This window comes from Ogataea parapolymorpha, chromosome III (genome assembly GCF_000187245.1).
Source record: "Ogataea parapolymorpha DL-1 chromosome III, whole genome shotgun sequence".
Taxonomy (NCBI): Eukaryota; Fungi; Ascomycota; class Pichiomycetes; order Pichiales; family Pichiaceae; genus Ogataea; species Ogataea parapolymorpha.
In genome coordinates this window covers 863,952-887,461 of record NC_027864.1, presented here as the reverse complement: position 1 = coordinate 887,461, position 23,510 = coordinate 863,952, and the positions used below count along the sequence as shown (strand labels likewise).

The 23,510-nt window shown below is 44.8% G+C and overlaps 12 protein-coding genes across 12 annotated transcripts; 6 read left to right on the top strand and 6 right to left on the bottom strand.

Moving 5' to 3' along the window:
* Nucleotides 1-391: 391 nt before the first annotated feature.
* On the top strand, nucleotides 392-4,096 carry HPODL_00663 (Subunit of the SAGA transcriptional regulatory complex, involved in proper assembly of the complex; the record flags this gene model as incomplete). The annotated part of the gene is made up of 1 exon (XM_014080625.1): nucleotides 392-4,096. One exon carries the CDS (start codon nucleotides 392-394, stop codon nucleotides 4,094-4,096), a length of 3,705 nt encoding a protein of 1,234 aa, XP_013936100.1.
* Nucleotides 4,097-4,161: 65 nt separating this feature from the next.
* HPODL_00662 (Manganese transporter SMF2) lies at nucleotides 4,162-5,613 on the bottom strand (the record flags this gene model as incomplete). The annotated part of the gene is made up of 1 exon (XM_014080624.1): nucleotides 4,162-5,613. One exon carries the CDS (start codon nucleotides 5,611-5,613, stop codon nucleotides 4,162-4,164), a length of 1,452 nt encoding a protein of 483 aa, XP_013936099.1.
* Nucleotides 5,614-5,873: 260 nt separating this feature from the next.
* Nucleotides 5,874-9,716, top strand: HPODL_00661 (Nuclear pore membrane glycoprotein; the record flags this gene model as incomplete). The annotated part of the gene is made up of 1 exon (XM_014080623.1): nucleotides 5,874-9,716. The coding sequence occupies one exon, from the start codon at nucleotides 5,874-5,876 to the stop codon at nucleotides 9,714-9,716; it is 3,843 nt and encodes a 1,280-aa protein (XP_013936098.1).
* A 109-nt stretch (nucleotides 9,717-9,825) lies between these two features.
* On the bottom strand, nucleotides 9,826-10,461 carry HPODL_00660 (uncharacterized protein; the record flags this gene model as incomplete). The annotated part of the gene is made up of 1 exon (XM_014080622.1): nucleotides 9,826-10,461. The coding sequence occupies one exon, from the start codon at nucleotides 10,459-10,461 to the stop codon at nucleotides 9,826-9,828; it is 636 nt and encodes a 211-aa protein (XP_013936097.1).
* A 209-nt stretch (nucleotides 10,462-10,670) lies between these two features.
* Nucleotides 10,671-11,324, bottom strand: HPODL_00659 (uncharacterized protein; the record flags this gene model as incomplete). The annotated part of the gene is made up of 1 exon (XM_014080621.1): nucleotides 10,671-11,324. The coding sequence occupies one exon, from the start codon at nucleotides 11,322-11,324 to the stop codon at nucleotides 10,671-10,673; it is 654 nt and encodes a 217-aa protein (XP_013936096.1).
* A 222-nt stretch (nucleotides 11,325-11,546) lies between these two features.
* On the top strand, nucleotides 11,547-13,028 carry HPODL_00658 (lipoate-protein ligase A; the record flags this gene model as incomplete). Its single annotated transcript, XM_014080620.1, has 1 exon — nucleotides 11,547-13,028. The coding sequence occupies one exon, from the start codon at nucleotides 11,547-11,549 to the stop codon at nucleotides 13,026-13,028; it is 1,482 nt and encodes a 493-aa protein (XP_013936095.1).
* Nucleotides 13,029-13,200: 172 nt separating this feature from the next.
* HPODL_00657 (BglC endoglucanase) lies at nucleotides 13,201-14,697 on the top strand (the record flags this gene model as incomplete). Its single annotated transcript, XM_014080619.1, has 1 exon — nucleotides 13,201-14,697. The coding sequence occupies one exon, from the start codon at nucleotides 13,201-13,203 to the stop codon at nucleotides 14,695-14,697; it is 1,497 nt and encodes a 498-aa protein (XP_013936094.1).
* Nucleotides 14,698-15,085: 388 nt separating this feature from the next.
* HPODL_00656 (Exocyst complex protein EXO70) lies at nucleotides 15,086-16,921 on the top strand (the record flags this gene model as incomplete). The annotated part of the gene is made up of 1 exon (XM_014080618.1): nucleotides 15,086-16,921. One exon carries the CDS (start codon nucleotides 15,086-15,088, stop codon nucleotides 16,919-16,921), a length of 1,836 nt encoding a protein of 611 aa, XP_013936093.1.
* On the bottom strand, nucleotides 16,918-19,668 carry HPODL_00655 (uncharacterized protein; the record flags this gene model as incomplete). The annotated part of the gene is made up of 1 exon (XM_014080617.1): nucleotides 16,918-19,668. The coding sequence occupies one exon, from the start codon at nucleotides 19,666-19,668 to the stop codon at nucleotides 16,918-16,920; it is 2,751 nt and encodes a 916-aa protein (XP_013936092.1).
* A 785-nt stretch (nucleotides 19,669-20,453) lies between these two features.
* HPODL_00654 (NADP-dependent alcohol dehydrogenase 6) lies at nucleotides 20,454-21,575 on the top strand (the record flags this gene model as incomplete). Its single annotated transcript, XM_014080616.1, has 1 exon — nucleotides 20,454-21,575. One exon carries the CDS (start codon nucleotides 20,454-20,456, stop codon nucleotides 21,573-21,575), a length of 1,122 nt encoding a protein of 373 aa, XP_013936091.1.
* An 83-nt stretch (nucleotides 21,576-21,658) lies between these two features.
* HPODL_00653 (Vacuolar protein sorting-associated protein) lies at nucleotides 21,659-22,957 on the bottom strand (the record flags this gene model as incomplete). Its single annotated transcript, XM_014080615.1, has 1 exon — nucleotides 21,659-22,957. The coding sequence occupies one exon, from the start codon at nucleotides 22,955-22,957 to the stop codon at nucleotides 21,659-21,661; it is 1,299 nt and encodes a 432-aa protein (XP_013936090.1).
* A 55-nt stretch (nucleotides 22,958-23,012) lies between these two features.
* HPODL_00652 (uncharacterized protein) lies at nucleotides 23,013-23,504 on the bottom strand (the record flags this gene model as incomplete). Its single annotated transcript, XM_014080614.1, has 1 exon — nucleotides 23,013-23,504. The coding sequence occupies one exon, from the start codon at nucleotides 23,502-23,504 to the stop codon at nucleotides 23,013-23,015; it is 492 nt and encodes a 163-aa protein (XP_013936089.1).
* Between the last annotated feature and the right edge of the window lie 6 nt (nucleotides 23,505-23,510).

The following is a 23,510-nucleotide window of genomic DNA, read 5'->3' as shown; positions in this document are numbered from 1 at the left end:
GTAAGTTATTGTACTACACTGTTCATGGATATGGTGAGACTCTTGATCACCCATGATATGTATTTGTAATTTAGAAAGTGCCCAGCCTAGACAAACTAGATAAATGATTTAGTATTTGTACCAGATGTGTAGCTGGGCTGTGCAAACTTTCATAGTTTTAAAGTTACAAAAATTGAAAATTAATCAACGAAGCTAGTATATCGCGTATACCGAACCTAGTTAGCCAATTGAAGCTTTTTTACACCCTCTCATTTTTGATAGGTATACGCAGGCAAATTAGTCTTGAGTTAGGGCTGTTATTGTTTGACCGCTAAAGCTTCAATTGGGAGTCAGAACAAACTTTATCATCGAAGACGTTGATATTTTTTTAGGTCTCTTTCATCGATTGACTATGGACTCTAAACTTGCTGCTTTTCAAAAAAGCGACACGAAAAGGCTCTATAGTCTCACGGATCGTTTTTTCAAAGATGGAGTTTTCAACTGCTACTTAACTTCGCAGCAGTTTAATCTGCTTGATCTGATCTTACATAGGTTCAGGGATGCAAAAGCTCGGATCAAACTGTGGGACGCTTTCATCAACAACAACCTCTTTCTAGAATTTGAGCAGGGACCTAGCCTAGCAGACAAAGAGATCGAGGATATGTCTTCCACCGGGACAGAGGAAATATATTTGAAACAAGGGACGAAGTCTACGAGGAACCTCTGCGCTACAATACGATATCTGTTATACGAAAAGGCTGTTGATTACTACTTTGGCGACGAAAAGATGCAAGATACAAAGTTTGCCGCCTTTGATATTCTAGAAGAGAGCGACGACGAGGAGAACTTTGAGGATGCCGAGGAGAAACCACTATTTTCCCAAACCTCATCAAATAACGCTACAAGGAACGAAGAAGATGACTATGATGATGAGGAAGAGGACAATGAAAAGCAACAAGAGCCGAAAGGCAGTCGAAATGGGTCTGAGAGCGACGTTGTCGAAGTCAACGATTCGACGGACAAAGACACAACATTGAAAGTGAGTAGATATCGTGAGGTTCCAGAAGAAGGGGAGCTTGAAGAAAATGAACAAGGCCAGCTCAAATTTGTGGTCAACGCACAGCTCTTGCTTGCGCGGCCCGAATTTCCATCCACCGCCGATTCTGTTAGTTCGGCTGACGAAGCTATTGGTTCGATGGTGCATCCAATTTTGGGTACAGCATCTGCTATTGAATCGAATTTTGAAAGACAAAACGAGCTTAAGCTTATCAAAAATTTCAACAAGGTGTACCACAGCTTTGAGAACGATCTCCCCAATATCGTGAAACGACGGAAGCTTGAGCGCAGCGACAAAGCCCTTGAGCTTAACGACACGAAAGATCATGGTAGCAGTGATAACGAAAATGGGGGAAACGACAACGAGGACTCTCAACACGTCAACAAGTTGATGGGGCTTGGCGGCGCTGCCAATCTTTCGCTCAAAAACCTTCTTGCACGGATTGAAGAGAATCGCGATAAATTGAATCTCACAGATTTGGAGCTCAAAAACTTGATCATGGACGTGCGGAAGAATCGCTCGAAATGGGCGAGCTACAACCGGATAGGCCAGGAAGAGCTTTACGAGGCCTGTGAAAAAGTTGTTTTGGAATTGAGGGGCTACACGGAGCACTCTATTGCTTTCTTGAACCGGGTGTCTAAAAGAGAGGCACCAAATTATTACCAAATTATCAAGAAGCCAATGGACTTGAACACTGTGATGAAAAAACTCAAGAATTTTCAATACAACAGCAAGACCGAATTTGTTGACGATTTGATGCTGATATGGAAGAACTGTCTAACTTACAATTCAGATCCCAACCACTTTCTAAGGGCAGATGCTATTGCCATGCAAAAAAAGACGCTGTCTTTGATACCACTCATTCCCGACATTGTGATCAGAGATCGAGCAGAGGTGGAAAAAGAGGCAGCAGCAGCTGCACAGCAAAACGAAGCCGATGACGCACAGGAGAAACCTGGTTTCATTTCAAGCAGGGGTGTTGGCGGATCATCCACGAGCGCAAAAAAGTCTAAGAAAAGCAGAAAAGGATTACAAGAGGCTGACCATACCGAACCCATTGCGGCTTCCGACTCGCCTATGGGAGATAGCGCTGGGAACAAAGACGCAAATACTTCGGCTGCGGACCAAACGGCAGAGCAAAACGAAAACGAATTTATCCAGCCTCAGGGTGCCAGTAATCCGTCAATCGTGCAATCAAATGCTTCAACACCACTTGTTTCTGCAGCAAGTGAAGAAAAGACAGGAGACAGGGAAGGAACAGCGAATCCCGAAGATGATGATAACGAAGATGATGCAACAGCTATGATGGAAGACAGACAGGCACAGGAGCAACAGAATGACAGAAACGAGGACGACGATAACGAAGACCTGGAAATGTCCACCTGGAGAACTCTTACTTCCAACACGCGATATAAATTATGCCAGCAGAGATCCAATTTGTTTAAGGGTGGAAAGATCCAACCGAACGAAGAAGCATTACTGAGAGACCCACTTCAAATGTCCAACTTCAGCAACTATCTTGACGACTCCTCCAAAGTTGTGCTCCACAGAAATCGGCAGTATTTTGACGAAAATGATGATCCCTATCTGATTGAGTACGATATTGGCGGAGGTATTCCATCTCTGAAGTATAAAGGGCCTGACTATGATGCTATAGAAAACGATATTCTTTCCGATATGATGAAACAAGGCAAGTCGTTGGATCAGCTCCCGGAGTCGCAGTTTTCCATAAAGATGAAGGGGAGCAACTCAATAATATACAAAAACATTGCTTTGATGCAGGATATCAGAAAAGTGTGTTTTAAGATCAACATTATTCGGCAGATGCAAACATCGCAATTCATACACCAGTCTCAGTACCATGCTCCTGATATAGAGCGAATTAAACCTGAAGACATTGACCCGCTGTCAAAGTTGCCTACGAGAGACCAGCTTGTGCCCCAGGTCGCTTATGCCGCGCTCGAGCGGTCCGTGAGCACCATCATCATGGCCAACGGTTTTGAGACCACAAACCCTACTTGCGTGACAACAGTCACTCAACTCGCGGAGCAGTATTTTGGTAATCTCGTCAAGTCGCTCAAAATGACCATGGAATCCAACTCCATCAACAAGCTTCCTTTAAAAAGCAAGAGGCCAATGAGTTTAAAGGATATTCTTCTCATTTCACTTCAGGAAAATGGTATTGAGAAACCTGACGTCCTGTATTCTCATTACAAGGAGCATTTGACCAAGCAGAACAAGAAGCTGACTGACCTCAAGTACAAGCTTGAAGGGTTCCTTAGAGATTTACTGCGGCCAGGAATCCAAGAGATAACCGAAAACCAGTTTACAGACGATTCGGAACAATTTCTCAATGGTGATTTCTCCAACGAGATTGGGGAAGACTTCTTCGGCTTCAAGGAGCTCGGACTTGATAAAGAGTTCAATCTACTTACATCCACTATTCCTCTCCATTTGCTTCACTCCAAACTGTCGAACCAACTCAGTCATCTCGACTCTAAATCGAAAAAAGCTAAGTACGAAGATTTCCAAGAGGTCCAATTCCCAAAGTTGCGCAAGCGGGACTTGTCGTCTCAAATTGGTCTTTTAAAACCTTTCTACGAGGACCTGTTGTCCAAGTCCAGAGCAGCCTATGCTAAACAGTTAAAGAAACATAGACAATCATTGGGAATTACTGATCCAGAGGGTTTGCCTGCTGCTTCCAATGGCACCCCGAAAGCCCCAGAAAGTGGTTCTGCTCCAAATGGAGGCGAGCCGCCATCCACTTTCGTGGAAATCGAGGATCCTGAGGATTTGGTGATTTTGGAGGACGACGACTTGCCATTGAAACAGCGCAACCATCGGCCGAAGGTTCCTCCGAACGGAAGAATTACACAGGTAAAGCGTAAGCTTATCAACAATGCATTTTTCCTGGACGCTCAAGATTTAAGGGAGCAACAGCCACAAATCAGCATAACAGATCCGCAAACGAGCATAACTGAGAACACTCAGACCAAGGCAGGGAACCCAGAAATCGCCAAGACCAACGAGGAGATCCCGAAAGTCGAGCCAGCTGCTTAGCATTATGCAACCGTATATGTTTCGTTTAGAACTTGTCTTAATATACAATGTACCATACAGAAGGACTAGAAATGTATATCCTCTCCTCTGAAGTATTGAACGATCAAGTAAATGTTCAGAAAGCCTATCGTTCCCCAGGTGAGAAGTGCCAGGACGTTTGTTATAGCCGAATTCGAAAAATCCTTGAAGCTATCACCCTTGCGTGCAGGCATCAATAGAGAAGTTTCAGTCGGCGTATCGTTCTCTAGATCTTGTGGCTGCTGCACTTGCACCTTCACCTTCATGATATTCTTGTTGCAGGTGAAATACAACAAGGGAGCTGATACAAAGGGTAGTATCAGTGACAAAATAACTTGCGACAGATTGAGTATGGTTGCAATGCCTTCTCTGCCCATGAATAGGGCCATTGCCATACAGGGCACGATTGCAATTGACCTCGTGACAATTCTTCGATAAAATGGGTTGAGCTTCCATTCAAGACAACCTTCTGCAACAAGCGCACCCGACATAGTGCAGATGATTCCCGCCGCAATAGAGGAGAAGAGCATGGCAATTGCAAAAATAAGTCCTGCTGTTTTTGAAACGTAATGGCTCAGCAGCTCGTAAATGCTAATTAAGTCAGCATCCATGGCCTCGGGCTTTTTGAAGAGAGCTGCCGCCGAGACGATTAATATTGCAGAATTGATGAAGACGGCCACGATGCACAGAGAACAGACCAACTCGGCATAAGAATAATTTAAGCAGTAATCTATAGCTGCAAGCGACGGTTTATAGGTGTCTTCATTGGCGTCCTGTACAACACTTTGCACCTGCAAGGGGGCTGCATCTTTCTGATTTGAGGTGTCAAACTCTCTGAGTCTTGGCTTCACGAGATTTGAACCAAGGTACAAGGAGTGCGGCATCACGGTAGCACCAATTATTCCCAGTGCCAGGTATATTGACTCCTTAGAAGTGAAAAGCTGTTTCGACGGAAGGAATCCTTCGAGCAACTCGCGCTTGCTTGGGATTTCCACTTTGTTCATTAGAATAATGAAGCACGCAAATGCTGCGAGGACCAAAAAGGACACAAAGAACTCAAATTTGCGGATTTCTTTGAGAGAGCCATCGGGATTGTACGCCAATAATATCACCAGAACATCAAAGATGGTCAGGAGCACGCCGACTTTCAGCTCGATCCCAAACAAAATGTACAGCGCAATGGCGGTGCCCACAATTTCAGCTAAATCTGTGAATATAATCGCTAGCTCAGCCAGAACATAAACCGTTATATTGAGCCAGCGTGGGAGATGCTTGCGGCAGTTTTGTGCTAAATCAAGTCCTGTGACCGTACCCAGCTTGATACACAGACATTGAAGAATGATGGCAAAAATGTTGGACAGAAAGATAATGAACAGGTGAATGTAGCCGAACTGAGCTCCGGCGTTGGTTGAAGTACTGTAATTTCCCGGATCTATGTATGCACATGTAATCAGAAGACCAGGCCCAATGAAGCTGATGAGTTTTCTCCAGTCTACCATTGTAGATATGCAATTGAGTGATACGCCCCAGTTCTTAAATGGTGCGACAAAGTGGACCAGGTAGATCTGTGGTGCGATAATATATGAAGAATGCAGAAATTAAGGTGCTCATCTAAACGTCGATCGACGCCCATCCCATCGCGTCTGCTGAAAATTTACTCTTTAAGAGTTAAAAAAAACAAAGATCAGATTTGGATTATAAGGCTTCTCAGGGTGCTCGCAGTTCGATATCATCAATGCACTTATAGCTGCGATACAACATGAACGAAAAGCCAAAAACAGAAGAATCGAAGTCTCCACTACTGAGTTCGGGGCCTCACATTAAACCTTTGATACCCGAGACTGTGCTAGACGTCACTTCGCAACGTCTCTCGATTGTGTCCTTGTTTTTTCTCATTCAGGGATGGAAAATTTACGATCTTTACCTGATCAAGAATGACTTTTTGAGAGAGGCTTTACATAGCTCGCTGTCGGTGAACCTTCTTCCTCCGGAATGGAATTTTATTTTCAAGTACATGTTCCTAGATGGTTTGGTTGTGTGGGCAAATTCCGTTTTGAGAATCCCCAAATTGGCATTGAAACCATATGCATCAGTGCTCCTGATTCTGGTTCTTTATACTATCACAATTCTGCTGACAACCAATTTGAATTTTTCTTTCCTTCCTCTTTTCACTGGACTTATTCAAAAGCTCCACCCAGAAAAAGAGTTAGCGATTGCTGAGGGCCTTGTTAACCCTCAAAACCTTCTTGACCAGTCTACTCACTTCAAAGGCAAAAAAATGATCAGATTTTTGCCAGATTCCTCGATCAAGCTCAATCCTTTCAACCAAAATTTCTGTTTGCAGCACACGCATCATAGTAAAGTGAAAGTGCCTGTCAAATATAATTCCTCGAGCGAATTGGACTTTTTACAGATTGTCCATACCGACTTTGATAACAATAAGTACACACTGAATTACACGAGAAAAGAGCTGAAGAAGTTTTTGTCCGCAGATTATTCACAAGTTCAAGGTTGGGACATCAACTATATTGATGAACGAGTCTCTTATTTGGAATTGGAATTTGATAAGCCAGGATATTATATGGTTCGGCAGGCGCAGGATGTGAAACATAAAAACATCCGCAATTATAGGTCCGATCTGGTAATTCCAAGGTGTCCGAATGCCCGTTTTGAAGATCTGGAGCAGCTCAAAAATGTGTGTGTCGATGACGAACTTGATCAGCTATCCATAGTGGTCACTGGAGTTCCTCCTTTGACTTTAGTGTACGAGGAGGAGGTTAATGGCGAATTATCTCATCTTCCAAACTCAATCATTGTTCCTGAAGATAAAGGCTTTCACTCGCCTCTATTGTCCAAGGATTATTACACTGGAAAAAGTAATATGAAATCCTTGGACTTTCAATCGAATGATCTCAAAGACATATCTTGGGCCAAGTCTCATGTTATAACTGTTCCATTGGCTAGTCGGAAAATTGAAAAAGCAGGTGACTTTATATACACCATTGGCAAGGTCATTGATGGTTTTGGAAACGTTGTTGAATACTCGCCAAAGCCAAGTGATGTCTATCATTTCTACAAAGTGAAGTCGCATCCTTTGCCATTGATCAATTTTGTTGAATCTAAACCAAACACTCCAATTTTGATCGGAGAAGAAAAGTATTTAGAGTTGAAAGCCAGCCATGTTATCAACCCATCAGCAGAAGGCCCATATGCTGCTGACATCAAGTTTGTCCCTGCTGATGGTGATCTTGAAAAATCTAAGACCACGACCCATGTGTTTGATTTCAAGAAGCCTGCAAAAGTCCTTGCTAAAGAGCCTGGAACCTATGTACTTGAATCGGTCACTTCCAAATTCTGTTCCTGCAAAATAGGCACATCAACTATCAATGTGGTACAAGCTAATCTTCCTCGTATGCATGTTTCCGCAACGCCTATAGTGGATAACTGTGTTGGAACCACTGGATTCAAGTTTGCGTTTGATTTTATCGGTACAGGTCCGTTTGAGGTGGCATACAAAGTTTCTAGATTAGATCCAAAAAATGAGAAACGAGTTCTGTCGACCAAGGATGCCAAAATACTACGTTCGGAGACGTCGACCTTTGAGTTCGATTACAAACCGCCTACAGAAGGGAGCTATGCGATCGAATTCGTGGCTCTCAGTGATGCATATTACAAACGAAAGGTTACCTTCACTCATCAGGAACACCGCTACGTCACTTACTTTGAGCAGAGACCTAGAGCTTACTTCTCTGAAAATAACAAGGTGACTAGATTAAATGTCTGCCATGCCGAGAAGGCATCTATTGACCTACACTTGGATGGAAAACCCCCATATCAAATTGCTTACGATCTCATTTATCCAGATTATAGAGTCGAAAAATTTGAGATTTCTGACATTGTTGATCATCAATTCAAAATTGAGACCGGCCGCTTGCATCTCGGGGGAGAGTACAAGTTGCTGTTAAGAAATGTTACAGACGCATCAAATTGTTGTATGGAGTTCAAAGGTCAAGAAGTCCATATAAACGTGCGCAAAAGCTCGCCCCAGTTGAGCTTCTCTCAGTCAGAATCATACAAGTTTGTGCAGGGTAAAACTCTACTAGTGCCTTTGAAGGCTGACTTCAGTCAAAAGACAAATCTGAAATACCGTTTCACATCTCTGGATGGTTCAACTAGCCAGGAAGAAGTTCTCTACGACTTCAATCCAGCTGATGGCTTCCCTATTAAAAAGGAGGGCATTTACGAGCTCTTGGAATATTCCGTTGACCAGTGCCCAGGCGTGGTGTCGGAAAGTCATCAAGTTCACGCCACGTATCTTCCTAAACCAAAGTTGAGAATAGTTGAGACAGATGATTTGACTTTGCTGTCTAAGAACAGCTATCGAAAATCGACTCTTTGCCAGCTATCCCCGGAATCCATAGAGCTGCAGGCGATCGGCGAGGCTCCATTCATTATTGAATATTCTATCAAACATCCAAGTGGAACAATGGAGCAGAAGACGGAACAAATTTCCAACAAGTATTTCTCCATCCAGCTGAAGACCAGCGAAAGTGGCGATTATGAGTATGCCATCAAAGCTGTTTATGATTCGATATACACGAACGATATACTGGACAGTCTTGTGAGGTCTGGCGATTATCGTTTTGAAGAGATCCAAGTTAAACAAAGCATCTCTTCATTGCCTACAGCCCGTTTCGTCGAAAACAAAAAAGTTTATCAAACGTGTGTTTCGTCTCTAGGTAACTTGGAACTCCTCGAAGAAATTCCAATCCGCCTAACAGGAAGACCACCATTTGATGTGAAGCTTGGAATTTACAACGAGCAGGATGGATTGAGAACTCTCAAACTCAACAAGATAGAAACCGAAAAAATTGACCTTTTGAATCTCTACGAGCACTTGAGGATCGGAGCTTACCAGGTCTCCATCCTTGAGGTGACAGACTCAAATGGCTGCTTTAGCAGCGACTTTGACAAGGAGTCTGTCAGCATCCAAGTCTACGATGTTCCTAAAATCCGGCATTTGACAGACGACATCATACATCCCGAGGAACAAAGTCTAAAACGGCTTGAAGAAATATCATCTTATTGTGTGGGCGATCACATCAATTACATGCTAACGGGTCTTCCTCCATTCACTGTCTACTACGACTTCAACGGAAAAAGACAGAAAGTGAACGTGAATTCCAACTATTTCAAGAGAAGGGCCTCAAGTGAAGGTGATTTGTCGATTCTTGCGCTTTCAGACTCATCATCAAAGAATTGTGTGGTCAACTTCACCTCGAGTGACGGCAAGAGCAGTACTAGGCCAGACTTGAAAGCTAGAATTTATGATCTACCATCTGTTGAAATAACCCAGGGTGATTCCATAGAGGAAGACATTCAAGAGGGTGACAATGTTGAGATTATATTCAGATTCAGTGGAACGCCGCCATTCAAGCTCACCTATATCCGTACCGATCTTGTTGAACCAAACCGCATTGTGGAAACGGAAGTGGTGGATAATATCATGGAACATGAATATAGAATATGGGCACGCTTAGAAGGGATTTACGAAGCTATTGAAGTCCAAGATGCTTACTGTGTGGCCAGAAATCATAAATAATTTTATTTGTATAATATGTATTATGAATTGTAATCAGATTCATTAGAGTTACTTTGCAATTGCCATTGTTGTTATCTATATACATAAAAGGATCAGAAACGAACTCGGTTCATTTCTTCTTCTTGTACAGGCTTCTATTCACCCTCATACGACCCCTAGTTTTCCGATTACTTAGCTCAGGCAACCTAGCACGTAAATTCGGGCGACGCTCATTAGTACTATCGTTATCACTGAAGCTTGTGTTAGAAAATTGGAAGCGAGCTTTATTGTAATCCTTCAGGGCCGGTGATTCCTTTGTAGCAGATGCTAAATCTTCCAAAGCGTTCCCAAGCATTTGGAAACCTTCGTCCATGTCAAGATAGAGGATTGTTTGTCGTTTTTTGGTTGGCGGTCTTAAAGGTATGGTGAGCGGTTTGTAACCTTGAAAGAATGTGTCTAAAAGGACATCTTCAGGGTTCAGGGCGTCGGTGCTAGGCACTTTTGCGAGAGAACTAAATCCCTTTCTGATCTTCTGCTTAGATTGTGGCGCAACTTTCCTTTGATCGTGTACTTCCGCACTATTAACAGCCTTTTCGGCCTCGACTTGTTTCTGCTTTTGCTGTTCAATAACGCTGATTTTTTTCTTGTTTGATGCACGGTTAGGGTTTGGAGCAGATGACTGATATCTGTAAAAAGACGTCGTTTTAAGCAGATTTGCTCCCATCCTGCCCGAAGGCCTCAGAGCGTTTGCTACTAGTTTCTGCATTTTCACGCTATGTGTGATTTGATAGATTATGCTTGTGTTGCGGGCAACTATGCTGAGATGCAAAAACAAATTGCTATTGACTTTAGCCTGAATATTCAATTTATTAATTTCTTTTAATCGCCTCCGTTCCGGGTAAAAAAACTCGAATATTCTCCTAATTCAAAATTAGGTGAGAATGGTTTATTCTTACTCGAATAATATATAACACATCACACATCGATGTCTTTCACCGAATGATTCTTAAACCTTCGCGTAGCACGGTCAGTGCTTCTGATGAGCAACCTATTTCCGATGATTTCAAAAGTGATCGAAGACTCCTGAGTTTCGAGCTGTAGCTTGAAATTCGTATTTCGCTTGCTTATCACCCTCAATCCCCCGATTCTCTCCTTCAAAGTGAACTCGGGCTTTATCGTACTGATACCTTTCTTCCAATTTGCTTGTCGTGGCACCACCATCACAAAGTTTTGTTGGGATTCCCAAATGACAATTCCTTTCGTGCCTATATTATTTATGCAACGGCTTTGAATAACTTCAAGTTCTGATCCAATTAATTCGCTGCTCGAAAGCTTGCTCACCATCGTGGGTATGTGATTGGTCGTACCCAAAATCTCTAGCATGTAGCCTTTCCAGAGCTTATTCATTTCGGTATAGTCCTCATATCGGATCAGATTCTTGCAAATCCTGAGCTCCGCGATGTCATTCAAATTATTCAGTAAATTTGGATCTTTCTTTAGTTTCAACTGTAGTTGGCGAGTAAGTCTATTTTGGAACTTAAGATTGTCTGTAATGAACGATTTGAACTCATTCTTAGTCTTCGTGGGCGAGAATCTATTTTGTCTCCCCGGTAGTTGAATTGCAGTCATAATCGATTTGTGATTACGCTTCGTCTCATGTGTCCCTTCAGTGGCTTTCAAGGACAAATAATTCTTTTGGCTCCCTGTTAGTGAGTATCGCGACTCCAGGAGCTTTGATATCTCCCCATCATCGTGGAATTTTGAGGACCTAGACAAAAGAAGATGCTCTACAGTGTGCTTTCGGTCCATGAAAAGAGTAAGTTGAACTTTTTATTTTTTAATTTTTTGTTCATGATCCGAATAGGAGGAACCTTAGCATCGAGACCCCTGAGCAGGTGTCGAAGGTTATACTCTCATACTCCTTTTGATGAGTACCTAGACTTTTCTCCCGGTAAGCCACCCTTGGAACCAGAAGATCCTGCACGCATTAATCACGATCCTTTCGATTTTTCGGACATCCCAATTATCAAGGATGAGAGTGATTTACTTTCATCAGGCCTCACTACACCCAGTAACACACTCTTGAATGATACAAACTTGTCTATGAGTTCGGACTCTGTGTTGCAGGAACCTATCACCATGACTACAAAAGACTTCATGAAGAAACTCAATATAGCCCGTTCAGATCAATCTTTTGATGAGCAGAGACTCAAGCGGTTTAGCTTATTCTTGCATACCGATACTCAAAGCCGCCAATATAATACAAGACTGCAAGACATTGCAACCATTAGAAATCCGTTAACGGTTATCAGCGAGTTCAACAATCCAAGACTCAATCTTGCCATAGAGAAATATGTTTACGACCAGATGCCAGATCCCTTGGGTAATGCAAGGTCACGAAGACTGGTTTTATATAAGAACTCTCCTTGCGTGGTCATTGGCAAAAATCAAAATCCTTTCAGAGAAGTAAACTTTAGAGAGGCCACTATTCGTGGAATTCCAATACTGAGGAGGTTCAGCGGTGGAGGAACTGTGGTTCATGATCTCGGAAATTTCAATTTTTCTTACATGAGTAGCAGACAATCATTTAGCAGAGTTGAGTTTACAAATGCACTGAATAACGAGATTAATCAGTTCGTTGGTCTCGATATTGGCTATGATGCACCTAAATTTCCGCTCACGACAAATGACCGTGGAGACATTGTCAGCAGCAACAGCTTAAAGAAGGTCAGTGGCTCTGCCTACCAGGTTTCTAGAGGTAAATCACTGCACCATGGAACAATGCTCCTCAAGTCGGATCTTAAGAGGCTTTCTGCTTTGTTGAAGCTGACCGAAAAGCGTAAAGCTTCCATCCAGGACAAAAGCACTGACTCGATTCCTAGCCCGGTGGAAAATCTGGAAATGAGCGATACACTGTTCCAATTTTGCGCTGCGGAGGCGTTCAAAAAATTGCATCCGACGGACGGGATTGAGGACATGGTGTACGACAATCTTCTTGTCCAGGGAGACAGCCATATTCTCAAACTCAACGAGGTAAATGATCTTCCTGAAGAGGTTTTGGAAATACAACAGGAACTTTCTACATGGGAATGGACCATCGGAAAAACTCCGAAATTTCAGCTGATCGTCGATGATGACGAATTCCAGTATCAGATTACTGTGGAAAAAGGCTTAATTACCGAGATTGATTCCGCAGAGCCAGAGTTGGAAAAATTGGTCGGGTTTCCGTTCAGTAGTGGGAAGATATCTCATGTCCTGGCAGAACCCTTGAGAAGCCATGTTATGTGGCATGTCGACTCAAACACGAATTATGCGCAGTTAGGGATCTCATGATTAAATTAGCATTGATAAAAAAAAATTTACCCCTGGCACCGTTTGGGCGCTAGATCTAGAGATTCTATAGATAGATTTATTTATAAACTTTCGAGCGCACATTTCAAAAGGTAACTTTTCTGTTCATTGCAAAGCAAGCATATGCAACATGAAGAGTATATCTGCATTTTCCATGGTGATTGCGATCACCAGCGCTTATGCCGCAAATGCTGAATCGATATATGAATTATCTCCAAGCTTCAAAGATTTCATTAGTAAAAGACGAGCCAAACGTTCGTGGGACGAGAATGAGACAATTAATGCAAAATCTATTTTCGACTACAATAACGACAAAGTGTATGGTGTGAATTTAGGAGGCTGGATGGTGACAGAGCCGTACATAACACCGACTCTTTATTGGGATGCTTCCACCGACGGAACGGAAGCGACAGTGCCAGTCGATGAGTATCACTACTGTAAGCAGCTGGGTACTGAAGAGTGTCATGCCAGGTTGAAAAAACATTGGGATAGCTGGATCGTAGAGAGCGATTTTGAGAAGATTAAAAAATATGGCTTCAACACAGTCAGATTTCCAATTGGATATTGGGCCTTTGCCCACTTGAGCTCAGATCCCTACTGTTTTGGGCAGGAAGAATATTTGGACAAGGCAATTCAGTGGTGTAGAAAGTACGGCCTGTTCCTTTGGATTGATTTGCATGGGGTTCCTGGCTCCCAGAATGGGTTCGACAACTCGGGATTAAGAGACCATGTTGATTGGCAAAAGCATCCGCTATATGTTGATCTTTCGCTTGAGATCTTGCATTACATTATGGCCAAATATGGCGGAGAAGAATACGAGGATGTTGTTTCAGCTATCCAAGTACTGAATGAGCCATTAGGATCGAGACTGAATATTAACAAACTGGAGGAATTTTATGTCAACAGCTACACACAGATGAGATATTTAAAGAGCGACAATTACATTGCGTACCATGACGCATTCATGGCTCCGGAATTCTGGGACTCCAGACTTACCGGAAAGGTGAGCCATACCTCTAATATTACTTTATACCCTCATACGGGTAATTTGACTGGATATACTAACACATCTACCTATCAGGGGAATTATTATAACATTATTATAGATCACCACAGGTACGAGGTCTTTGATGTCGGTCAACTGTCACAATCGATTGACGAGCACATAGCCTCATTGAAAGGTTTCACATCTGCAATCCTCAAAGAAGACAAACCAAAGCTGGTTGGTGAATGGGCGGCTGCCATCACCGATTGTGCATTCTGGCTAAACGGTGTTGGAAGAGGTGCCCGGTACGATGGATCCTTCCAATCTACTAAAAAACTAGGTAACTGTGCGTATGCAAACGATTTCGGTGAATGGACCAAGGAACGCAGAATAGAGGTGAGAAAACTAATTGAGGCTCAATTGGATCTGTACAACCAAACGAGCGGCTTCATTTTCTGGTGTTACAAGACTGAGGATGCCATCGAATGGGATCTTGAAAAATTAGTCGAATATGATTTGTTCCCCCAACCACTAGCAGACAGGAGATATGTCTCTGTTCTGTCTAGCGATGCGGCTATCGTGAGTTCTCCCCTGACAAATAAATCCAAGATTGAAATCATTGTACTTATACTAACTGCATGTGCACTAGGACTAGAATTCCTGTAACGCCAATTCGTTATTCTTTTACTATATAGACACTATAAGTCTCTTACTGAATGTACACCTTTCTACTATCAAACTCTAAATTATGGTTCTGAATCTAGTGTTAGCGAAATAAGGTGTATGACTGCTCTAGGCACAGTATGAAAACGGGGCAATACATGACAGAATTGCGCGGGATTTTGGAGTGCTATTGCCCAAGCAAAACGCCAAACAACGCTTCCGAAACCTCAACAACAATTCCAATCTATACTGATCCGCCAAACATTATGCCTACAAAAAAAAAATTGTTCAGCATTTCTCTTAACCATTTCGACGCGCCGACGACTCTCAGACGATCTGTCTAATCACGAACAAGTATCAAAATAAATAAATTCAAAGAAAGTCTTCATAGATGAGTGCTTTGAACGCTTCAATGAACTTAGGAGCCGGCTCCGAAATAGCCATTGACGTTGACGAGGCGGATATGTCAATTCTGGACGAGAATCTCAAATTGACAGATGAGCTAACCGCAACGCTATCTGCGAAGCTTCACAGGGTTTCAACAAGCAGTGCTCTCGCGATCAAGTCAATCAACCCGCTGATGGTCAAAATTAACCGTCTCAAAGTGCAGCAGAGAAACTTTCAAAACATATTCAAGTTGGTCGAAAATATCAAGGACTACGCACAGGAGATCAGCAGTTTAGACAAATCAATGAGCACCTTTAGTGGACTCAACTCCGTCTCACAAATAACCAGCTTCTGCAACATTGTTGACAAATATCAGGGAATCCAGCATGAATTGGAATCCAGGAATTTAAGTGACTTTGAAGGTTTGCGCAAAGGACTTGATTCGTCTCTACGAGATGCCGATGTAACTCTTAAATTCGAATTTATCAATAAGCTCAAAACATTAAGCAAGAGGCTCAAAAGCAATGGTAACAAATATGGAAAGGAAGAGGACGATATAATAGTGCAGCTCAAGCTGATGTATGATTTTATGAAACGCAGCCGTGCAAAGAATATGCTAGATACCCTGATCAAGGAAAGAGCAGACTATAATCTTTCAACTCTTCGTGCGCTTAACTTAGACCTCCCCACCCTTGTCAAAGATCAAACATATTACTACGATGGAGACAAAAACCAAAGGTACTTTGTTAATTATTCCAAAATGCTGCAAAGTCTTCTCTATGGAGAGCCTCATTTTCTTTCCAAGTTCTTCGATGATTTCAATGACATCAATCAGCTTCTTTTTGAGATATTCTCGCCTTCTCTTGAAAACTTTGTCAACCAGTTCAACAATTTCTCAAGTTTTGTTGAAATCCACCAGTCAAGCTACAGCTCCATGTATTTTGAAATTGATCACGGTCTGTCATTGATTCTAAGCGCTTTCAGAAGACTCAACCTGATAATTCCACGCCAAATATCAGAGCTGGAGTCCGAGTCTCTTACGCATTGCCAGTCGGTTTTCTCAGGCTCCTTCAAATATATTGACCAACGTTATTCTGACATGGTAGTCGGTGACAATGTGAACGAAACTTTGAACAACACATTCATGTCTCTCATCTCAAGAATCAGTAAGATGTGCCAGTTCCAAGAATATCAGCTAAAGATAATCTCAACCATGAAGAACGGCAGCTGGTTGCCTGCATCAAAACCTCCTGGATTCCAGGAGGTTAGAATGGGCTCTAACGACCCTACTTTCCTGTTGAGTGTTTTTTATGGTGATCTGATCGAATATAACTTCTTCCAGCTTGAACGGAAGTATAAGCCAAAAATGAACGAGGAAGACCTTGGAGTTTTCCTGCTATTCAATTTAGATGGGCTACAAAATTTGCTGGATAACAGTGGTCGACTGAAGCAGGTTCTTGGACACACAGGGCTCCAGCGATTAGACAGAATGAAGAAAAAAGCAATGGAGAAGGCCACAGCGGAATGGACAAAAATGACTACCAAGTTGATGCAGGCATCTACCAGACAAGGAGACACGTTCAACCTCACTTCGAAGGAACTAGGAAAACTGATTGACGAGTTCAACAAGAATTTCGAAGAGAACTTCAAGAAGATGCAGCACAAGAAACTTCCTGCATTCTTCAAAAAGCAGCTGAATCAGGATATTAACAAGATGCTTGTTCCGGCTTACAGAGTTTTCTACACCAATTTTACCTCCAGTGGCTCCTCTAAGAGCGTGGTGAAGCATTTCAAATATGATATTAATGGTCTGCAGAAGAAAATAGCTGACCTAGGTTAATCTTCAATAACTTCCTCATTTTTCCTAACGGTATGCGAGCTTAATGTTTTTGAATTTGTAACGCCATCCTCGTTCGATGCTGCCAGCACCGAAAGGATAGGTTCCACTCCAAAGCTCAGTTGTCTTTCCACATTTCCGTAGTCAAGACGAATCTCTTGAGCTCCCGCCTGAGCATACTGCGCTTTCCATTCGACCGTTTTATTCTGGAGACCTGCTCTTCTCGAATTGCGAATGTTATGCGGGAGGTTCGGGACTGCAGATCCCTCTGAGGCCTCTGTCATGTTGAAAGGATGCCATCTTGCGTCCGGAACTGTTTCGTAGGCGGTATTATTTGACATTGACGAGCCCAACATCGCTGTGATGTCGACAGAGCTGCCATTTTCCGGTGGCAGCTTAAAAATAGAGCTTGCATTTTCTTCCAAAAGATTATTAGTTGACTCGTGGCTCAATAGCGGTTTTCTGGTTGCCGGATCCTCAGAGACCAGAGACCCGGTCAATGAGTTTAGCGACGACCTTGTAGAGAAGTGTCCTGGAGAGTTCATGAGCGGTTCGGAGTTTGACTCGTTGGTCTCGTGACTGGGGTCATCCTCTCGCTTGGGCGAGACTGGGTACTCGGGAACGCTTGCCAGACTTGGTTGAGAAGCGAAGTTTGGCCGGCTTGAATGCTTCTCCTCGTCACTGAAGGCTTGGGCAAGCGCATCGTCCATGCCATGAGAGGCATTCGTCACGTTTATGAAGGAATTGCCTGGAATTAGAGACGAGCTAATGAGCCTAGATTTTGACCGGCACTGGGAAACAAGTGGAGGCGATCTCGATCTCATATCGTCCCTGTTCTGAGAGGTAGAACGAGATCTAATCGGAACAACCTTCAATTTGAAATTTCCTCCCAAATCGCTGCCCTCCATATCTGGATCGTCTCTGATCCTGTCGAATCTCGATCTCCGTTCGTCCACGTAGTACGAAGAACGGTTGGACGAAGAGGTGTCTGGCGTTGTTTGTGTTTCTTCCTCTTCCCCTCTCGGTTTCTCCTTGATCGCCTCGTCGTACGACGGAGGCATATCTTTGGTTGTTTCCTCGAAGTTAGGAGGCGGATCTTCGAAATCTAGGCCATTTGCGCTGAAGCTGGAATTCTTGAGCAGCCGTGGCGACTGCAGAAGCGGCAAACTGTTGCGCAGATCTGCACTGCTGGATTGGGGTGTCATCATTGGCGAAAAAGGCTTGGCTTGTGGAGATTGCAATACAAACGGTGTGCGTCCGTCCGGCTTGTACAGGTTGGAGTCCGTGTTAATCCGTTCTCTGGACGAGAGCAACATGTCAATGGAGTCTCTGCTTTGAGGAATTCCCTCCATTTGCTCAGAGTAGGAAGGTAGCAGGGTGTTTGCGTGCGCACAGAGCGGAGACAGCAGGTGAATGGGCGAGTCGATGGAAAGCTCGAAATGCTTGCGCTTCTTAGGATCCTCTGGCGTTGGAGCGGATCTCGAGATCCGAATACAGATCTTGATCCAGTGGTGGGACTGGATATCTTCGAACGAGGTGTCTGGGTGCAGCTTGTATCTGTCTCCGAGTTTTTCCGGCACGTAGACATGGAACTCGAGTTCTCTAGCAGAGATTTCATCTTCGCCGAGTGAAAGCAAATTGTCCTGTTCATTGCTGGCTTTGTGCTCCAATAGCAAGAATTTCTTTGGTGGCTCTGTGCGGTGGACTCGTTTATTCTTGCAGTAGTATTCCAGGTGTTCTGTGAAATACACCTTAATCCGGTGGATTTTAATTTTGTCCAGCGGACTCAGCTTAAACGAGATTGGCAAATAAGAGTTCAACAACACCTGTTTCGACGAAACAACTATCTCGTAGTTCAGCTGGTCTTCCCAATCTCTGTTGATCACGATCGGTTCGTTCTCCTCAATAGAGTCCTGAGATGGAGTGCGCACTATATTGACCGGTTTTTTCGTCGACAAACTTGACTTGAACGTACCGCTGCGCTCCAGAAATGCCTCAAGCTGGTAAAAAACCGATCCAAACGTCACGTTGATGGATTCTGCCGCAGATGCCGGGATCGGATGCTCAAAGGCGTAGATGTAGTCTCCTGGCACAAACAGTTTTGTGTCATCGACGCTAGCGTTCGACTTGGCTGGAGTCAGGTCGATATCTTGCTGTGACAGCTGAGCGAATAATCCGGGCCGTGGCGAGCTTGGTCGCTTTCCCTTGAGCACCATTGCGAGCGGCGAAGGCGACTTCACAGGCATCATGTCTGTGAACATGTCTATTGCGCTGGTAACGGGGGATAGACCGTTATCAAGACTAAAGTTCGATGGCTCGCAGTCAACATCGCTCTTTGGAACAAACAGATCAGCGTTGTTCCGGCTAGTCTCCGTAACCTCATATGTGTTTGTATGGTGGAAGAAAGGCCATGTGTGCTGTATGAGGGTGTTTTGTTCAACGTGCTCGACTCTTTTGGGAGGTATTCCTTCCGGCCAATCTGTTCGGGACGTACCGGTAAGTTTCAGCGAAATGGATTTTATTTTGACTGGTCTGAGAACTCGCACAAACAGGCACCCACGAAGAATCGTGGGAGGTCTCCCTTTCGTCTCCTCTTCTGTGAACCCCTCCAGAAACAGGTTTTCCTCTGCCTGGATGAGGTACAGCTTGACGGAACCACTCTCTGCGCTAGGCTGTGGCGGAAGCTTGATAATAGTCTCGTTGGAAAGCCCCTCCACAGGAAATAGCGGGGTCCGTAGAAGGTCTGCCATGAATTTTTTGATTGACAGATGTCTCGTTGTTAATTAAAATGCTTGGTGTGCAATACCAGAACTATTAAATACCGGCCATTCAGAGGCTAAAATATGGGTTTGGGTTGGAGCTGGATTTTTGTGCTGCCGAAGGTTGAGGAGTTCACGCTATCGACAGTGGGGTGCGAATAGTGGTTGGGACAGTAATTTAGGTTGATCTTTTTAATGACTTTTTTTTACCCAAGTTGGAGTCCTCTGATAAGAAAAAGAAATTGGGATCGGCGTTGTCGCGATGGAATGGAAAAGCGTCGATCGACGGAAGACTTTTCTGGAGGAACGGAGTTTTCTTGGGAGCGAAATTTACATACTTATTATGTAATATAAGCCTAGGGCGACCTTGCTAAGCACACAATGGATAGGTGGAAGCACCAGGCAGCATAATAGGCAGCATCGAATGCCAGACCTCAGCAGAGTTTGTCTCGTATCGTCTACTGAGCTTCTATATAGTTGCTCCGCTGCGTGATGGGGGGTGTCACGCAAGACACTGGGGCCAAGCAAAAAACGGCCCACCCCAATACCCCATTATTTTCTCCCCACCTCGAGGACAAACATGGGGTGTGCTACCCAAATCCTGTATTTACCAGTATTTCGATGCCCAAACCTTCTATGGGATGAGCACGACAGACAATTGTTCGGCTCCTCGAGAAGGGGATCTACTTACTAATTTGGTAAAGCCGGCTGGACACTACCAATCGGAGTATATAGATACCCAAAGTTGCAAATTCTCGGACTTTTCACCAACTGCAATGAGTGTTTCTGTGAACTACCCTGAGGAATTTGCTGGTTTTGCCGTGCTTGACACCAAGGACTGGAACAAGCCCAAGTACATCACTTACAAACCCAAGACCTTTGGCGACCACGACATTGACATCGAGATCGAGTGTTGTGGTCTTTGCGGGTCGGACATCATGACGGCGATGGGCGGCGAAGGATGGGGAGAAATCAAGCTTCCGCAGGTTGTGGGCCACGAGATCATTGGCAAAGTGGTCAACGTGGGTCCAAAAGTCAGTCTGCACAAGATTGGGGACAGAGTCGGCCTTGGAGCCCAAGCTTTTGGATGTTTGAGCTGTAGACGGTGCAAGGAAGACAACGAGCAGTACTGCAAGGACTCTGTCACTACGTACGACGGCGTTTATCCCGATGGGTATGTTTCTCAGGGAGGCTACGCCTCTCACGTGAGAGCACACGAGCATTTCTGTTTTGCCATTCCAGACGCCATAAAGTCCACCGAGGCTGCCTCTCTGTGCTGTGCAGGATTAACCGTGTACTCTCCTCTGAAAAGATATATACCTACGGACCTGCCTAATGGCGAGAAGCCAAAAGTGGCCGTGCTCGGTCTGGGAGGCCTGGGACACCTGGCGGTCCAAATTGCCGCTGCTTTGGGAGCCGAGCCGTACGTTTTCTCGAGAACCGATGCCAAGAAGGAGCAGGCCTTGCAACTTGGTGCCAAGGGGTTCGTGGCCACGGGAACCAAGGGCTGGGCCGAGGAGTACTTCGACCAATTCGACCTTATTCTCAACTGTGCCATTTCTCTCTCTGGCCTCGACTTGGACAGCTTCCTGTCGATTTTGAAGGTACAGGGCAGATTTGTCTCTGTCGGTCTGCCGGCTGCAGAGGAAAAATATGACGTTTCTCCGTTCACGTTTTTCTCCAACGGCTCGTCGCTGTGCTCATCAAACCTGGGATCCAGAAAGGAGATGCTGGACCTGCTGGACCTGTGTGTGAAGCACGATATCCGTCCGTGGGTCGAAGAGATCCCAATTTCCGAGGAGGGCTGCAACACTGCGCTGACCAGAGCCTGGAAGGGAGACGTCAGATACAGGTTTGTCTTTACCGAGTTCCACAAGGCTTTTGGAACGGGAAAATAGATTATAGATTGGAACAAAAATAAGGTTCCTTATAGAATGGAAAAAAGTATATCACTTTGAATTAAATAATCTTATATTGAGCATCATTTCCACGGCGCACGGGTAGCTCTGGGCACAGCGGACGGGCGTTTTTCCGCAAGCATCGCCAGTTCCTCTTCTCTTCGCTGGTACAGCGAGTGCATGGCGAGCTCGGCCTCGCTGCGATAATCTGTTTTAGCGGGAGCTGTCTTTTCGGACTCTGTGTCTGGGGAAGACTCAGGCAGAGCTCGCAGCGAAACAGCGTCTTTCCAGGGGAACAACACATTGCCAAAGTAAAAGTGCTGCACAACAGGGAATTTCGAGAGCACCTCTCCCTGGAACATTTTTATCATGCCGAGTGCTATTTTTTCCCAGGGCTTAGAGGTGCAAATTTCGTAGAGCAGCGGCGAGTGCTCACTGAAATTGCCCTTTTTCACACGCCGAATAAACCCAATGGCGTTGTAGAAGAGATTGCGGTGTGCCTGCTGTTTGGTCACCGCCGGATTCAGCACCGTCGACGGCGTGAGCCCCATGCGAAAGTTCACGGCCCTCGCGCTTTTTCTATCGGTTCCAACAGTCTCGGAATCCACCAGCTGCGAGGCTCCAATGATGTAGATCAAGTGGAAATGGTCGTCCAGCCCCCACACCCCGTGTGATCCCGCCGGTTCGAGCGTATACGTCAGGATCAAACGTTTCACGAGATCATAATATTTGCCAAAGATGATTAGGATCTCGGTACCCTCGAGAGAGTCCTGGTCCAGCAATTGGCACATAAGCAGGCTCGCGAAAAATGCTAAAAACGATAGTTCGTGCCCTGTGCCGTAGTCAAGACGGTCGCGGGAGCCGAACGCCCCCAGAATGTAGTATCTGGCTTCGGAAATAAATCCGGCGAACTGGCCGTCCACCTGGGACGCAAACAGCGGACGCAGGTGCAGATCGAACCAGCCGTCCACCTTCTTCTCGAGTTGGTCGTGCCAGTCGCGACACGCCATGTTTCCGTACCGTCTCGGACCGGGCAGCGGCGGGACCTGGTCCATCAGGAGGTTTAGCTCGGCAAGAAAATCAAGCACTCGTTGGACGTTTGGCGAAAGCTTTTTTTGGTCAAATTCTGTCGTTGGCGGGGGCAGATCAAGTAGTGTGCTTGATACTGGCTCATTGGGCGATTCCACTAGCGAACTGTCCAGAACTCCTTCCGGCACGGTTTTCAGGCTGACCTTCTGACAAATCAACATGAGAGCTGTCTTGATGCGGTCAATTGCCACCGAATGCAGAAAGCTCTGCACGTCCGCAGAGCCATGGATTTTTTTCGCTGGCGGCGACCAGTCCAATAAGCTATGCTCTAGGTCTAATCGAGGAACAGCCATTAAGAATTAATTTATCTATTTTTTTCTACCAGTTAACTGAATAATTAACAAAAAATCAGTGCGGCTCCCGCAGTCTGTAGTAATTTGTCGAAAAATACCACTTGTTGAAAACATGCACCAGCAGAAGATTTGCCAGCAGCGGCAGCATCAGCTTCGGTATGGTCTGCGATGCCTCCTCGTCGATGGCGAATCCGTGTTTGAAGTAGAGAACAGCCAGCAGATAAGTGCAGTGTAGAATGAAAATCATCGGTGATCCGACCCTGATCGCGCTGAATCCAACCAGCGCCGTCCACGTGTACTCATCCATTGTCTCGTGGTCCAGATAAAAGTCGTCCATGCCGTAGTACTTAGACGAGGGCCGTTTTCGCACCGGGGTCCCTGCTACTGGTCTTGGTTTCTTGCCAGCAATCACCAGTTCATCCGCAGTTTCGTCTGCATCGACAGTCGCTGGTTCTGGCTTTGACGGACCAGAAGAGCCTCGCTGCCGGCGACGGCCCGAGCGTTTCGAGTTCGTGATTATAGGTTTCAAGTCAGCGAAATCTGCCATTGGTAC